Below are 15468 nucleotides of genomic sequence, written 5' to 3'. Positions count from 1 at the left end.
TGAATGGCCCACGCAATGACCACAGTTACAGGTTAGCAGTCCCAAAGGTTTGTCTGTAATCCTCCTACGTCAGAGTCACCAAACCATCTATTAACCTAAACAAGTTCATTCTGCAATCTGTACAATAGAGTTTCCTGCTTTCAGTTTTTAGTCAAAAACTAAAGTGCCTACAGTTAAAACCCTCTAAAGTTGTTTCATCTGCTTCTCTAGACATCTAAGAGTGTGCAATGTGGGAGTGGGAGGTTTAAAAAGGAGTCACTCCATCACTCTTCCCATTGGGATCCATGTGCACGCCCTGTGTTTCTACCATGTTGACTGGAATGGTTTAGGGTAAGCAGTCAGCTTGGGGCCTTCACAGAATCAGCACACCTTAATGTCCTCGGGACGGCTGCTTTCTGCCCGCTTCTCCTGGAGCTTCCTCTGGATAGATTCCAGTGTGGCTTCAACACTTGGTTTTATCGCTTTATCTACCAAATCTTGCTTCTTCTCTTCTTCTTTCTCAAGTTGGGAACCAAAACTCTTGGGGAGCGTGTTGCTTCGCTGCCGCATCCTGGGGCTTAGGTCCTCTTCAGATATCTTTAGCTTTGACTCTAGTTGAAAAGATTTAGGGGTAGAGCTATATGAGAATTGATGTCTGCTGAACACACATTGTTTTTCTGTGGTGTTAACAGCTGCTTAGCCCTGTCTTTTTTCAGACTATCTAATTATAATATTAGTTGAAAACTCTAGGTTATTACGTAAAACCCGAGATAATGATAACGTCTTCCTAGACTGTCTGGGATGTTTCCCTAACCCTAATTCCTGAGAAAGCTTTAGCTATTTAGCATCCATGCTTTGGCCACACCAACCTGTTTGCTTTCTCAGAGTGTGGCAGATGTCCTCCTACACTGTTCTCTTAGTGTTTAAGGGTATTTACTGATCTAACACCCAACCACTGGCCAACTTTCTCTATATGACATATACCTCCTCTTGGAATTCCGTCACTTTGTATTCTGTTTACTTGTTTACATGACTCTATCTCCTAAAAGACAGCAAGCTCTTTGAGGGACAGGGACCCTTTCCAGATTCATCTTTGTGTCTCTATGCCGTCTCCAACACCACAGCACATAAACCTTGGAATAAACAGGTACTTAAGTGTTGAACTGAAGCCATCATCCTTATATTGGTGACTTCAGGAAGTGAAAAAAGCCTGCAGAATTTGCATCTTAGCTGCTCTGGGACTGCCCTGGGATTAAGACCATGGGAAGACATGGGGAAGGTGTCCCCTGAATACGGAGAGCACTGGGAAGCCGCTTCAAGGAACCCGTCTTTTCTGGAACGTTATAGCAGTGCCGTTTGGCACTCGGTGAGCCCACGGACTCTGCGCCTGGATCATTTTGTGGAAGCCATACCCTAGGTCCAGACCGTCACCCACCTTTAAGTTGTTTCCGGAACTTGGCAAGGTCATTTGTCCATTTCAGAACCTCTGGATTGGCTGCTTTGTCACTGTGGGAAGGCTGAGAAAAGGAAATCCAGAGTAAATGCTTTGGAATTGGAGCAGGAGAAAGAAGAGTTTGATGATCAGTTTGTTTCAAACAGGAAGGAAAAGTTGAGTTCCATGGGGATAGGAAACAAACGCTGATCAGTCAGAGCAAACTTCGCAGGGATAATCCTGTTATCCTTCTTTACACCTGGTGATTTTTGATGCTTTCAAAGAAGTTCTCAGACGCAAAACACTGGACTTGAACGATCACAGACTTTTATGAGACCCATGGTCCCTTTCCAGTAGTTGTAGGGCTCAACCCATCAGGCAAACAGAATAGAAAGCAGAGGCATCTGTGATATTTGACAAGCAACCACCAAAGACAATGCCCTTTTGCCACCCTGGAGGAAAACACTAAGGACAGAGCTGAGAGGTGAATGAGCTGAAGACAATCTTGAATTAAATTTCAGCCAAATGAGACTTCATTTAATGAGTTTTCCCATTCCTGCTCACTGATAAATTTACAAAATGTAGACTAAAGCATTCAGTTTATTGTAAAGAAATATGAAAGGAATATGTAAGGAAATTTGCAAGGAAATATTCAAGAAAATGCTGATCCATGATATTTGGGGTTTATCACCCAGTTTTTATTGCCTTTTGTTTTGAGATTCCCTGGACATCTCCCTTAAGCTCTATTGCTTCTCTACGTTGCTAAGGGGCTGGCAGGTCGGGGAGAGGGGAGGCGGAGAGAAGCCTGTGGGGAGGCACTTACTCTGTACTTCCTCTCTTCTTCAAATCTGTCTTCAAACTTTCGGATCTTCTTTTTAAGGCTCTGAATCCTTCGCGTGAGCTGGGCAGGTGTCAGGTCCTCTTGCTCATCATCGTAGGACCCCAGGGAGGAGCTGCGCCGCCTGTGAGGGGCACAGGGTGGGTCAGTTTCCCCGAGGGCAGTCAGCCTGCTGGCAGGGGCTTCGGGGATGAGAGACGAGGCATGCAGGTGGAACGTCTCCATCCTCTCGAATACAAAATGTTGACCACTAATTCATTTTGTGAGCTCGAGCTCTGTATGTCCCACCTATGAACAGGTCTTATCTTCTGCAGCTCACACTCACAATTAGCAAAGTCAGGACTGAAATGTGAGGTGCAGACTTCAGAATTAAATGTGACAGTGCTTTGGAAGGGAGATGCTAATAAAAATTCGCTCTGTGATGTTGTAGTTGGGCCACAGTTCAACTGAAAAATTACAACAGGGCCTGTGTACTAGGATGGAGACTTTCAAATGTGTTCCTCCACAGACTTATAACTTAATTAAAAAACTACTAGCCATCAGCAACATCCCTAACCTTTCTAACGTTACAGGGGTGATGCACTTGCTTATCAGCAACACAAAGAAACACACCTCATGAAAGAATGGGAATTTGGAGGAGAAGGAGGCACTTCTGTGTCATCCAGGTATTGTCTACTCTGCCCGTAAGCGTAGAACCGAGGAGAGAGCATGGGGTCGCTGTCCTCATCCAGAAGCTGACGAATCAGGCGCCCGGCCTGCGGGGAGAGGCGCGCCTCGTCAGAGTCCACGCTCCCCTGCTGCCACGAGGAGAAAGCAGGGATGGGCTCTGGAAAATAACGAGTGGAAGAGGTCAAAATTATCCTTGAAAGCACAACTGCTTCTCAAGTTTTCTGAATGCATTACGAGGCACTGAATTCAGGAGGCACTGAACGGTTTCTCATTTTAGATTTACGGTTCAGTCTAGGGACATTATGCCCTGACCAGAATCATCAAATATATCTAATGGCCATCACCGGCTCTGTCTCCATCCTCACTTGCTAAGGCTGCCCTGAGGAACAGCCTTGAAGGAAGGGAGCCAACAGTGTATGCTTCCAACTTGCCCTGCAGACCACTGACAAGAGCTTTTCCACGTGAGGGCTTGATGGACAAGAAATGCCAGAGGGTCAGGGAGGGAGAGATTTGGCATCACGGCTACACACCCTCCACTGAAACAACTAAGGGATCACATTCATCGTGTGAGAGCCCATTTCTTTAGGAGTTCGTGCCTTCCGTTGAGGTCACTCAGTAAGCTGTTTCGTGTGCTTCTGCTTACTGTGGTGGGATTAGCAAGTTTAAGATGCATGCTTTGCACTCGAAACTTCAGAAGTTACTCAAGAGTACAGTTAAAGTAAGATGCACACATAAATTAGCCAAAAAAAGAAAAAAAAGAACACCCTACAAAGGACAAACCTATATAAATTTAGACAGTCTTTAAGAAAAAACATACTCAGCACAAAATCCTGATTTGTCATTTGGGGAGGGAATAGGGTGATATTTATTCTATTTACTGCAAGAACTATCTCAATATATTCCTTTTCTCATTAAAAAAAAATTCTATCTAACATATTTAAAGATAGATCTGAGATGATGTATGGTATTTCATTTGTAATACTCTCTACATTAAAAAAAAAAGTTATGCTTTAAATACACATGTGGATTACTGTGATTTATACAAGGCTGGAATCTGGCCACGATCTTATATTCTGAGATTCCTCCAGTTTGATTCATGGAACAATTGCTCCTTCAGCTATCAAGGTATTTATAAAAGCTACAAACTTATCTTAAATAAGTTCTTAGTATTTTATTTTTAAATATCATATTACAATCATAGAACATTAGAGTTGGTTGAAACTTCATATATCATCTAATCTAGTGATTTCTCACCCCTGGCTTCACATTAGTGTCACAGAGATATAAATAACTCCTAAGGTACTCCCACCACCCAATTAAACAGAATTTTTATGTGAGGGCTCAGATATGCAGTACACATATGCATACTTTTTTTTTTTCTTCTAATTTTGCTGAGGCAGATTGGCCCTGAGCTAACATCTGTACCAATCTTCCTCTATTTTGTATCTGGGACGCCACCTCAGCATGGCTTGATGAGCGGTGTGTAGGTCCACGCCCAGGGTCCAAACCCACGAACCCCAGGCCGCCGAAGCAGAGCTCATGAACTTAACCACTACACAACCGGGCCAGCCCCCCCAGCACTTTTAAAACTGCCCGATGATCCTAAATGGAGTCAGGTTTAAGAACCACTAATTCAGCCCAAGAGATTACAGATAAGGAAACTGAAACTCAAAGAAGTTAAGAGCAAATACCTAATCAATCACAAGAGTTGGGACTAGCAACCAAATCTCCTGACCCCCAGGACAGTGCTGCAATTTAGAAGGTGCTTCAGTAGCAAAGATGACTGTCTGAAATTTTTCAAGACCCCACAGCGTGGTAGGAGAGATAAGAAGACTAATTAAAAAAAAGTTAACCTTATATGGAATGAGGTCCATAGGTTTTCAAAATTTAAAGAGTACCAAGTTATCTGGGAACACAGGCAATAATACAAATATTTTGAAAAATGAAAGCAGTGTTACAGACAGATTCTTGCCTACTGAGTTTCAAAAAGTGGCAGAGACTGCTGGCAGATGCACTTGGCTAAAGCTGGAGACGAACAGGAGTTGCTTCACCATTTGTGCTAACACTATCAGCTGGCTCCTCCTCAGTGGCAGGGCTCAGATCTGAGCAGCTCAGAACTGCCAGCAGAAGAGAGTAAAATATGGATGGAGAGGTGAGGGAAGACAGAGTGAGTGGAAAGTAATCCCTAGAAAAATAATAAAAATGTAGTGTTCAGCTGCAGAAAATGGAGCTATTAAGCCGACCAGGTTGTGTCTTCTATTTCATGATATTTCATAAGACAGCAGTAATTTTCTGCAAGGACTAAAATCTCTGCAGCCAGAGCGAGAAAATGGTTCAGATGGCTTGAACGGTAATGCAGCACGCAATAAGCACACCACACACTGACCAGGAACAAAACAGGGAGGGGTCGGGGGGCAAGGTGGTTTTCGGGGACAGAGGGCACGGCAAAACAGTCTGATGCTGATGTTGGCATATGGCTGTGCTGGCTAGTCTGACATTTCTACGCATCAAAACTTAATTTGAAAAGGTGACACATTAGGTCCTGAAGCCCTTTAATTTGTCTGAACCCAGCGGAATATCTCTTTAAAAATGTTACAACTAATCTTTGACTTAAGTTTTCAACTATGTGGTCTCTGTATACAAAAAATTTTGCAAAAAGGAAAAGTAAAAAAAAAAAAATTTTTTTTTTGAAAAAAGGGGGCTGGCCCTGTGGCTGAGTGGTTAAGTTTGCCCGCTCTGCTTCGGTGGCCCAGGGTTTTGCCAGTTTGAATCCTGGGCGTGGACATGGCACCGCTCGTCAAGCCATGCTGAAGAGGCATCCCACATGTCACAACTAGAAGGACCCACAACTAAAAATACACAACTATGTACTGGGGGGTTTTGGGAGAAAAAGGAAAAATTAAAAAATAAAATTAAAAAAATAATTTTGCAAAAAGAGTGTGTCTCTGTGACTGTTAAGCAAACATGTCTCCAGTAGAAGACATTGTGTGATCCTGAATTAACTACAAAATATTAATCACAGGACTGAGTTACAGTTAGTTGATGCTTTGTCGCTAACACAGGGCCATCCATCAGATTTCCTTTTTTTAACACAGCTGTATTTTGTGGCTCCATTCTTGACCAATCGCTTCACTGACAAGAAGACCAAATGTGTCATTTTCCCAGTGTCACCAGTGGTATATGAAATATACAGCTTAAGAAATTCTAGTTTATGGGTGACATTTTCTCTTAAATCATATAGTTTCCATGAATGAACTCATCTGGTTAAAAATGAGAAATGTAAAACCATTATGAATTTCAACCTTAGCAAAATAAGAAGGGATGTTTCAACAGTAGTCTGCATGTAGAACAGAAGTGGTTTCTCACCTACACGACATGAAATGCTTATATGATTTCTCTCTTTCCTTTTCTTCTACAGTCTTATAGTTTAAGACTCCTATTCAAAAGAGTTATAAAATTACATGCAACATATAGCTTAATATAACTAAAGAATCAATAAAGCCAACTATTCCTTTGTTTTAGTCTAAACTGATGTAAAAATATAAGGCTAGCTCCTATTTTGATAGTTGGCACTCAAATAGAAAAATAAGAACCAAAAAGACCAGTGTGGTACATGATAGTACATCCAAAGAATCACCTGCCTAGAGAGCCAGTTTTGAGTGTGTGTTCATTCTCAATTTTGAGGGTGACATTTACAATTGCTAGTTGGGGAAGTATTTTAACCAGTAATTTAAGAGCAATGAAACAGACAAGGATATTGCAAGAAAATTATTCAAAGAGAAAACAGAAAAGATTTGAGGCTCCAAATTGGATTCTGGACCAATTTTTCACACAGAAGTAGGACATGTCTCTCTATTAAAAATTAATCCACCCAGGTCAGCTGACATCACAGAAGGTCAGAAATAACAGAGAGAAAAGCTGTATGCTTGCTATCTAAGCATTAAAAAGACTAGATCCTGGGGGAGTTCCAATTCAGATACTTCAGTACACATGGAAATAAAGGAAATTCACTGTGGAAGGCAGGACACGGCTCTGACTAACGCTAATGTGGTCGCTGGGACATAGCTGCTCTCTGCTTACCTGGCTGGATCCATTTACTATACAAAAGACAACTGGCTACTGAGATGATTTATTTCTAAGAACTCTGTACAGAGTTAAGGAAGCTGATGTTTTCCACATCTCATTTCCAACTGTATGTTATTTAGTTATTACTACCTGGCATGATGTCATACCGTCTTTCAAGGAGCCTACTCAGTACTGTCGGTACTTGCACACCCCAGACATGAAAAGATGGAATCCTCATGTGGGAGGGTCTTTACTTGGGGAATCCTTTCATAAAATTTTCCTCAGTGGTTCCAAATTTTAACCTTAGCACAATGGTAGTCCTATTAAATTGGTCAAGTTGTCTTGCAAACTGTCCGAATTAGGAGGAACCTTAGTAGTCAGCTTTATCAATCCAAACTTAACCCTTAAATTTCATGTATCTGCTTTGTCCCTATTTACCAATTTAATAAGCAGGCCCTCAATAGCTCCATTTAAGTCATTAATAAATGTGTGGAACGGGGGACGGCTGAGGACTTTACTAATGAGAACACCCCCGTTCGTGTTGACTTCCATCCACACATTTGCACATTTGAATGAGTTGCTTAATGAGTTACTATCCCTTCTCCGTCTCTGACAAGGCCATCCTAAGTCCCTGCTAAGGGCCCAGCTGAGGCCTGTTCAAATGCACCATTTCCCCAATCCTGAGTCAGAAAGAAAGAAGGGAGGATGGTGTGCATCATCATCTTTGGTAAATCTGTGGAGGACCTAATAATTACTGATTTCTCTTAGGCGTTCAGAGCCATCCATGGTCATTAGGCAGAACTGGGCTCTGCTTTCAAAAAAGGCAAACTTAGGCTGGTTTTTCCTGAAACCATACTTGGAAACATTTATGGAAGATAGCAACAACATCAGCTAAAACTCGCATAGTGCCTACTATGTGCATGCACTGTTCTGAGCACTTTGGACATATTAGCTCATTTAATCTCTGCAACAAACTTACTAAGTAGATACCACTGCGTCTATTATTCACTATTATCTACTGTTATACCTATTTAAAGATGGGGAAGTTGAGGCCAAAACTGAGATATGTTCACTAACTTGTCCACAAAGCTAGTTAAGTGGTAGAGTCAGGATATGAACTCAGGATGCGTCTGGCTCTTGCTTAACTGGCACTGCTTAGAAGAGGCATCCAAGTGCAAGTTAGGAGACTTTGTTATCTTGAATCATGACTTTGCCTCCTTTGGCCTCAGCTTTCTTTTATCTGTATAATGGGAGGGCTCAAATGGAAGACCTTTAAGATCTCTTGCTTTTTTCTCATTCCTTCAGAGAATTTCCCTTCCAAAGTTATTTTCTATAAGTAGTAAGTGATGGATGAGATATATTAAGTATTTTATGCCCTTTTAAAAATGTTCTTTTAAACTTAATTTCACCAGGACAAGTCTAATAAGATAGGTTAGTGTTGAAACCTCAGCACTTCCACAAATGATATCCTGAAATCAACATGAATTGGCTGACTGGGAACATCCTAATTATGCAACTCTTAAGAGCTTTAACTAACAAAGAATAGTACATTTGATTTGTGTATTCATTTAATTTTGGAGAGTGGAAACCATAATAACAATAATAATAGAGTCATGTGGATAGATCAAATAATGCGTCCTAATACATAGCTACATATAGAGGGGGAAAAAAAAAGATAAAGCATGTATCATTGATCTGCCAACAAGCATGGTTAGACTTTGATCCTACATGGACACACTATGTAGGCTATGGAATCTATTTATTAGTTTCATTTCCCTTTTGCTCCCCTGATACAATATGCCCCAGAAGCCAGAGAACCTCATTCCCATATGGCAGCACACACCGCAGGGGCTAGTAGCCAGCAGGCTGCTCATTAAATACTATCTCACCTGATATTCCACGATTCTACATGGATGTGAGAGTGTGGACCATGGCGAGGGCACTGAGAACAAGCAAGCAAACCAAAAAGAGGGGGTTACACTACAAGGTGGCTTGGAAACTGGCGACGGAGACCTACAGCCTGATATTGGTTCATACGGTTTTGGTAACTATTACTTCCATTTATATATTCAATTGCATTGGTTTCACATTCACAGTTTAAATTAGTGCAAAGTTTATTCCTTATGGAAAGCCACCATTTTGTTCGTTTCTTACTGAAGTTATAAAAAAGGTGATATTCTAGTGATTGCTCTCATCTCAACTACCCTTTATGCAAAAATTCCTTTATTTTGACTGTACTTATGGCTATATTACTGTTATAATGTAACTTGGAAAATTAAAATAGACATATAATAAAAAATGGCCACTGAAAGCAGTAACCAAATGATCAAAACAGCCTTGAAATGAATCCATGTAAATTTTTAAGAGATGCAAGTTCAATGACAAATGCAGTAACTGGCCAAAAAAGTTAAAGCAAGTCATTTCATAAATTACATGGATAACACAATTCACATTCCCAAGCCTACTGAAAAGTATTTTTCCCCAAATAAGCTTTTTTATTCCATGTAGTTTCCCCATACAAAGTGCTGGTTCCTTCATATTATTATTATTTTTCTGGAACAAAATTCTTCATATTAAGTAATGAAATAGTTTTAAGGAACCTATAAGTTAGATTTCAACCACTCTGGAGAAAATTTTCAGCTTTATATTTAGCCTCTTTAAGTGTGCTGGAAGAGATTATAAATTTACGATTAACCAAGATAAAAATAATCAAACTGAATCCATTTCAAGAGGAGGAGGAGGAGGAATCTACCTGCCCCTTTGGTGAATAAACCATCAGGATAATGTGGCTAATTTGAATTCTGACCCCAAATCCTAGTTTTTATGTAGAGTTTTATGTTAACGATACGCGGAGACCAGATTATTGAAACCCAAATACAGCATTTGTTTTGGCTACTGCTTTTTTCTGTTATTTGGGTGACAGTGGCTACCATGGGACCTTTTTTGTGGTGGTGGGGTGTTGTTTTTGATGTATGAATTAGGAACACACCCGACTACTTCAAACTGCACAAAAGAATAGCAAAACACTGCCCAGGGATGGATAAATTAAAAGCAAAACAAAACAAAAAACCAGCATTTTTTTTTCCCCCCAGTGAACATATCGTGAGCTGGGATGGTCTCACAGAATTGCAGGTCCGCTATCCAATTACTGAAAAGAGCTAGAATGTGTTTCTTAGACTGCAAAGAGGGAGAACAAGAATAAAAAACGGTTTGTTTTCGCTTCCCTAAGCCCTGGATGCGAGGGGCATAATGGGGCTACTTTTCACCTTAGGGTCCTTTTTGGATCACTGTTTGGTCCTTCACCTAAGATCATCAACACAACGAATAGCTTTAGTTAACAAAAGGGGGAGGCAGAGAAGACAAGGAAACCCAGGTGCTTTTAAAAAAGGCTGGTTTTTCACAGTTGTGGTTCTCTGCTAAGTCATTGTGTTAAGCCACACGGCTGTTCTCAACTCAGGAGCATCATTTCTCCCTCCGTGGAGCCTTCAAACACACATGCTGGAGAGGGCACAGGGCCTTTATTTTGGGTACACACTGATATATGTTGGATGCAGACACGGACAGGGCAAGAAGGGCAGCTTCACGGGACTGCTACAACGTCCTCCCTGACACAGTTTTGACAAAAGGAGGATTCCCTCTTCTTCCTTACAAGTCAATGTCTAACATTTTTGCCAAAAATCTCTAGAAAAACCAATCTAAAACACTGTATTACAGGCTTTCAACAAGAAGCACTTTGATTCCGTGTTCTCTTTGATAAGCAAATCCTTTATTTTAGCTAACCTGGATTTTTAAAAACCTACCCATAAAAACAAACAAAATATCCTTCCTGAAGAATGGGAGGGAGAAGGAATGAAGGAGGCCAGCTGGCGTGCAGGAGGGTAAGATCAGTTACACCTAAATGCATACCACTTGCCACTACTCTGCTCGGTACTACCAGAGGGAAAACGCATACACTCATCCGCACTCCTGCTGAGTTACAATTAAAGAAAGGACAGCAAGGTGACACTAGAATAGAGAGCAAGCACATTTTCTTTCTTCGATTGCAATTACTCCTGGCAGTGTTAAACGTGACACATTCCTATGGCAGGGAAAGGATTTTCGGTCATTTAGAAATGCAGCTACGTCTGCATGGATAGCGCTCTCTCTCGTACATCCACACGATTACGTGCCTCTCATTCATGCTCATTTATATCTGCTTTTCCATTATTAAATCATCCAGGTGTCATTTGAACCTACCTTCCCAGCTTTTCTCATCACACAGTGCAGTCAGGTCCAGCTGGGGTACTTCAGAGACAAAGCTCTCCTGCTGGTCATCGGCATCTTGCGTCCTCTGCAGTTTGGTGTCAGGTAGGCTGGGATGCTCCTGAATCTTCATTGTGGAGCTCTGCAATAACAGCACAATGTCCCCAAATATCTACTGCTCACCAAAACCCAAAAACGTCTGCAGCAATTCCACTCCTTTAGCACGCAACCTCCCAAGCCACAGCTGCTGATGCACCCAGCACAGAAATCACAGTCATAGATGGGTGCCCCTGGATACTAGCTGGCCACTCGCATGCAAAAAGCGACCATCCATCTGCGCTCCTGTAACTTTTCTTCTGTGAGAAACACAAGGTGACTGCCTCGGGCTGCTCTTCCTGATAACTGCAGGCAGCTGACAGTCTTGCAGATTACTGACTGGGGCCAGGGATGAGGGAAAGGAGTTTGTATTTCCTTAAAGCAGTAAGGCTCTCCAGAATGTAAACAACAACAACAAACTAGCTACTGCTGTTGCTAAGGCTGTAGAAGCAACATGGTGTCTTCTGCACGCAGACTTCTTTGCTCCGTAGGTAAACAGTCCTGCAAGCCCAGGAGCAGAGGCTGTGTACACGAATGCTCTCCTGCTGGCCCTGCAGACTCAGACAGATCAATTAAGCGGGGCTAGCTGCACATTCCCAGATTTCCTGTGGTTGTTTTCTCCCTGAGTGTGGGGAGGACAGACTATTTATGGAGGAGCACTGGGTAGTTAAAGCATTGTTGCGCAAATTCAAACAGCACAGGGGTTTGGCGTCTCATCACGGCTAGCAGTAAGAAATACCGACTCTGGAAATGAGCCAAAATTACACAGGGAACATGGCTTTTTTTTTTTTTAAGCAAAAAGCCAAGAGCTGGCAAGTCAGCGATGCATAATTTATATCTTGCAAATACGCGTGTCACCTGTTTTCCTACTATTCATTTACTCTGAATATGAATACTCAGCTACACTTGGTTTTGCTCATTAGTGGCACCTACACCGGGCTAGGATAGCTGGGGGATGAGAAAACCCTCCCCCATAGCTGCTATTTTAGCGAAGTGATTTTATGTAAAAAAAAAAAAAAAAAAGAAATTGCATTGAAATTATGTCTTTTGTACCTTGCTCTTTTGATATCTTGTAAACCCAACCATTGTCACTCCCCCATCTCATAAAATTATAAACATAAGTGTTTATTCACAAATATATTTCTCAAGTAGCACAGATCTGAGCCAAAGATTTTCTTTAAGAATAACTGGAAATTTATCTTAGCAATATACTTCATTAAATGAAAAAACATCTGGAAATCATAAATGATTCCATTAATGTATGAGAAATGTTCTTATGCTTAAAATAAAGCACTAGTAAGACTTGCAGCTACTTTTAAGAGCTATTCAACCCACTTTCAGATCACCAGGGGAATAACAGGGCTTTTACTATTATGTTTCCATGAAATGATGCACAAGGACTGGTATTTTCTTCTCATTTGGGATAAAATTAAATACTGTCAATCAGTTAATGACGAGCTACTCAAGTCAGACGTCAAGTACATCTGGGGCGTTAAGACACTTAAAAAATGCTGTTTGTCTATTGGGGAAAAAAACAGATTATGCATTTATGCCACAAAAATTATTTGTTCGTTGAGCTGAATTCTAAGTGGATCAGAGCTCAGCTTTTTAAAAGTTACAGGGTCAATCAATGAGCAACTGCTTATGTGTATGTGTCAGAATCCGCATACAGCAGATAAACATTTTCTCAATAAAGATTGCTAAAAAAGGGAAGAAGAAATGTGATCTTATGTTGTAGGTATGGCATTTCCTTTATGAGGAACATGTATCAAGCCACTGACACTGTACCGCAAGGGAGCGGACCTGGATTTTGTGTACAGGCAGACTTGGGTTTGAATGTGACCGACATTTACTAGCTTGGTGCTCTGACTGGGCCACTTCACTTCTCTGAGCCTCCATTTCCTACTTTATAAAATGGCATTAATATAATACCAATCTTGCAAGGTTCCTTTGAAGATCTGAGCAAAGGTATGAAAGGCCTCTAGCATAGAGCCTGGAGCATAAGAGACACACAGATGGAAGCTGTCATTCTTTTCTTATTATTAGGCACCATATGAAGATAAGTAAAACATTGCCACATCTCAAAATGCTAGAGAGAGCAGCTGGAGATGAGGCACATACGCTGCAACTCCAGGTGAAACGTGCTACAACAAAGGGTGGAGCAGTTTTAGATGCATTATGAAAAAATATTAAAGAGCCACTCCTGTTCCCGTCATGACTCAGCAACAGCAATTTTGATTTGGGGGCAGACAGTGCGGGTCAGAGGGGTCGGGGAGGAGCGTCCTTCTTACGGGGGAGGAGGGGCAAGTGCAAAGGCAGGCCTGAGCGCAGGGCCGCTGGGTCACAGCAGGAACAGAGGTTCCGGGCGGCCAGCCCTTGGGATAGGAAGGGCAGTGGCAGATGGTGAGGGTGCGGGATAAGCAGATGCTGGACTGAGAAAGGCCTCGGGGTGCTGGCTAAGTTTGGGTTTTATCCTGTAGTAGATAATGGAAAGCCACTGAAGGATTTAAAGAACAGAGAAATAATGGTCAATGTGTGTTCTCCAGGCTGATGGGAATGAACCCTGGGGGGAGGACCTACAGGCCTGAGAGCTGCAGGCAGCGTCTTCTGCCAGCCGCAGTGCCCAGGCGCTGCCCTGCTCCCTGTGGGCCTGTGTCCCCTCAGGGCACTCAGGAGTCTTGCAGTGCTTGACATGACACATGGAAAATCCCCAAATTCCACACACACACAGACTAATTTAAAACTGTGTACTTTTTATAATTGCTACATCTGAATTAGTGCCAATTTCAAAGAAAATTAAAATGAGATATTTTTTCCTGTATTTTCTTTCTCCAGAATGCATGTATTCATTCCTTCGACAACACGGTCTGGGGCACCCACCTACTCTGTGCTGGGCCCTGGGTGAGACCCACGAGCAGCCTGCGCCGAGAGAGCTCGCATTTCGTGCAGCAGGCTCAAGGATGCTCCGTGGAGCTCTGAGCACAGTGGCTTTTGGTGCAGCACGACAATGGACCACCTTGTCAACCAGAGCAATCGAATGAAGTCTGGGAGTCAGGAATGTAGGAGAGGGCGAGATTACCACCGTGGGAAGTAGGCAGGGATAGGTAACCTCTGTGAGATTCTATTATTCCAATGAAAAATCAGGTCCAAATTTTACTAGTTTATTTAATAATATAATCACATATTATATACAAATCAGGCTGCCTATTATATGTCAGGGGCTAGAGATGCAAAGATAAAATTATTCATTCATTCAAGAAATAAGTTTCAAGTATCTACTGTGTGCTAAGACAGTTTTTTAGACAGTGGGGAAACTTCAGTGGACAAAATCAAGTCATTGTCCTAATGAATCTTACAGAAGGGGACAATTAATAAAGAAAAAAGTCAGGCAGTGATCTGGACTATGGAGAACACGCAGGCAGGGTAGGGTGGGGGTGGAGGTGGGGCCCAGCTCAGCAATTTTATCTCAGGTGGTCAGGGAAGGCCTTTCCAACAAGGTGCCATATGAGCAGAGTCAGGGGGGAAATGAGGGAGTGAGCCATCTGTGGGGAGAGCATTCCAGGAAGAAGGAAAGCACATGTCAACTTATACTATAGACCTATGTTAATCTACATGAGCTTCTGGACTTCCTGGCTGATTTCCGACACAGCAGTGTGGAGGTCCCTCCTACATAAACCCACATGAGCTCACACAGCCATGGACACACTTGGCACGGCACACACACACCAGCACGTCCACATGCTCCGCCCTGTCCCGCTGTGCTCTGATCGGTCCCTGAGGTTGCCCTTTCACTTGCCTGCAGCTCCTAGAGGCCTGATTCCCAATTTCTGGCCCCACTGGTCTCTGAACTAGACACAGTGGCCCTGCTTGAGGTTGCAGAGTGGACTGCTGGTACATGCCCAGGGTCTCTGCGCACATGGGAGCCAGGGCTGCCGCTCCGTGGCTGCCCATGGTGAAGCTGTTCAGGCTCTGTAGCAATAGCCTAGCATAACAACTACCCTGCCTTCAAATATTAGCCTAGTCTGGGTGAGGCACTCGCCAGGTGGTGCCACACTCTCTAACAGTGCTTATCATCGAGTATCGCACTTGTTATGTGCTGCTTTGTTTCTCTTACTAAATCATTAAAATGCCAAGGACATTCCCAAAT

At 42.4% G+C, this 15468-nt stretch overlaps 1 protein-coding gene across 6 annotated transcripts in view; it reads right to left on the bottom strand.

Moving 5' to 3' along the window:
• FAM13A (family with sequence similarity 13 member A) overlaps positions 1-15468 on the bottom strand; it is a 311577-nt gene that overhangs the window by 20948 nt on the left and 275161 nt on the right. For all 6 annotated transcript variants that reach the window (XR_006887912.1, XM_046656086.1, XM_046656085.1 and 3 more), the window contains 5 exons: positions 11220-11367; positions 2862-3075; positions 2235-2373; positions 1415-1496; positions 370-590 (listed from right to left, as the gene is read on the bottom strand). Coding sequence is in view for 5 of the 6 variants with exons in the window: in XM_046656086.1 (XP_046512042.1) it covers positions 370-590; positions 1415-1496; positions 2235-2373; positions 2862-3075; positions 11220-11367 (804 nt within the window). In the remaining variant the exon portion in view is untranslated. The remainder of the gene's footprint in view (positions 1-369; positions 591-1414; positions 1497-2234; positions 2374-2861; positions 3076-11219; positions 11368-15468) is intronic.

This window comes from Equus quagga, chromosome 3, assembly GCF_021613505.1.
Source record: "Equus quagga isolate Etosha38 chromosome 3, UCLA_HA_Equagga_1.0, whole genome shotgun sequence".
In the NCBI taxonomy this organism is placed as follows: Eukaryota; Metazoa; Chordata; class Mammalia; order Perissodactyla; family Equidae; genus Equus; species Equus quagga.
Note: the sequence above shows the minus strand (reverse complement) of the source record. Positions and strands in the feature narration are given on the sequence as shown.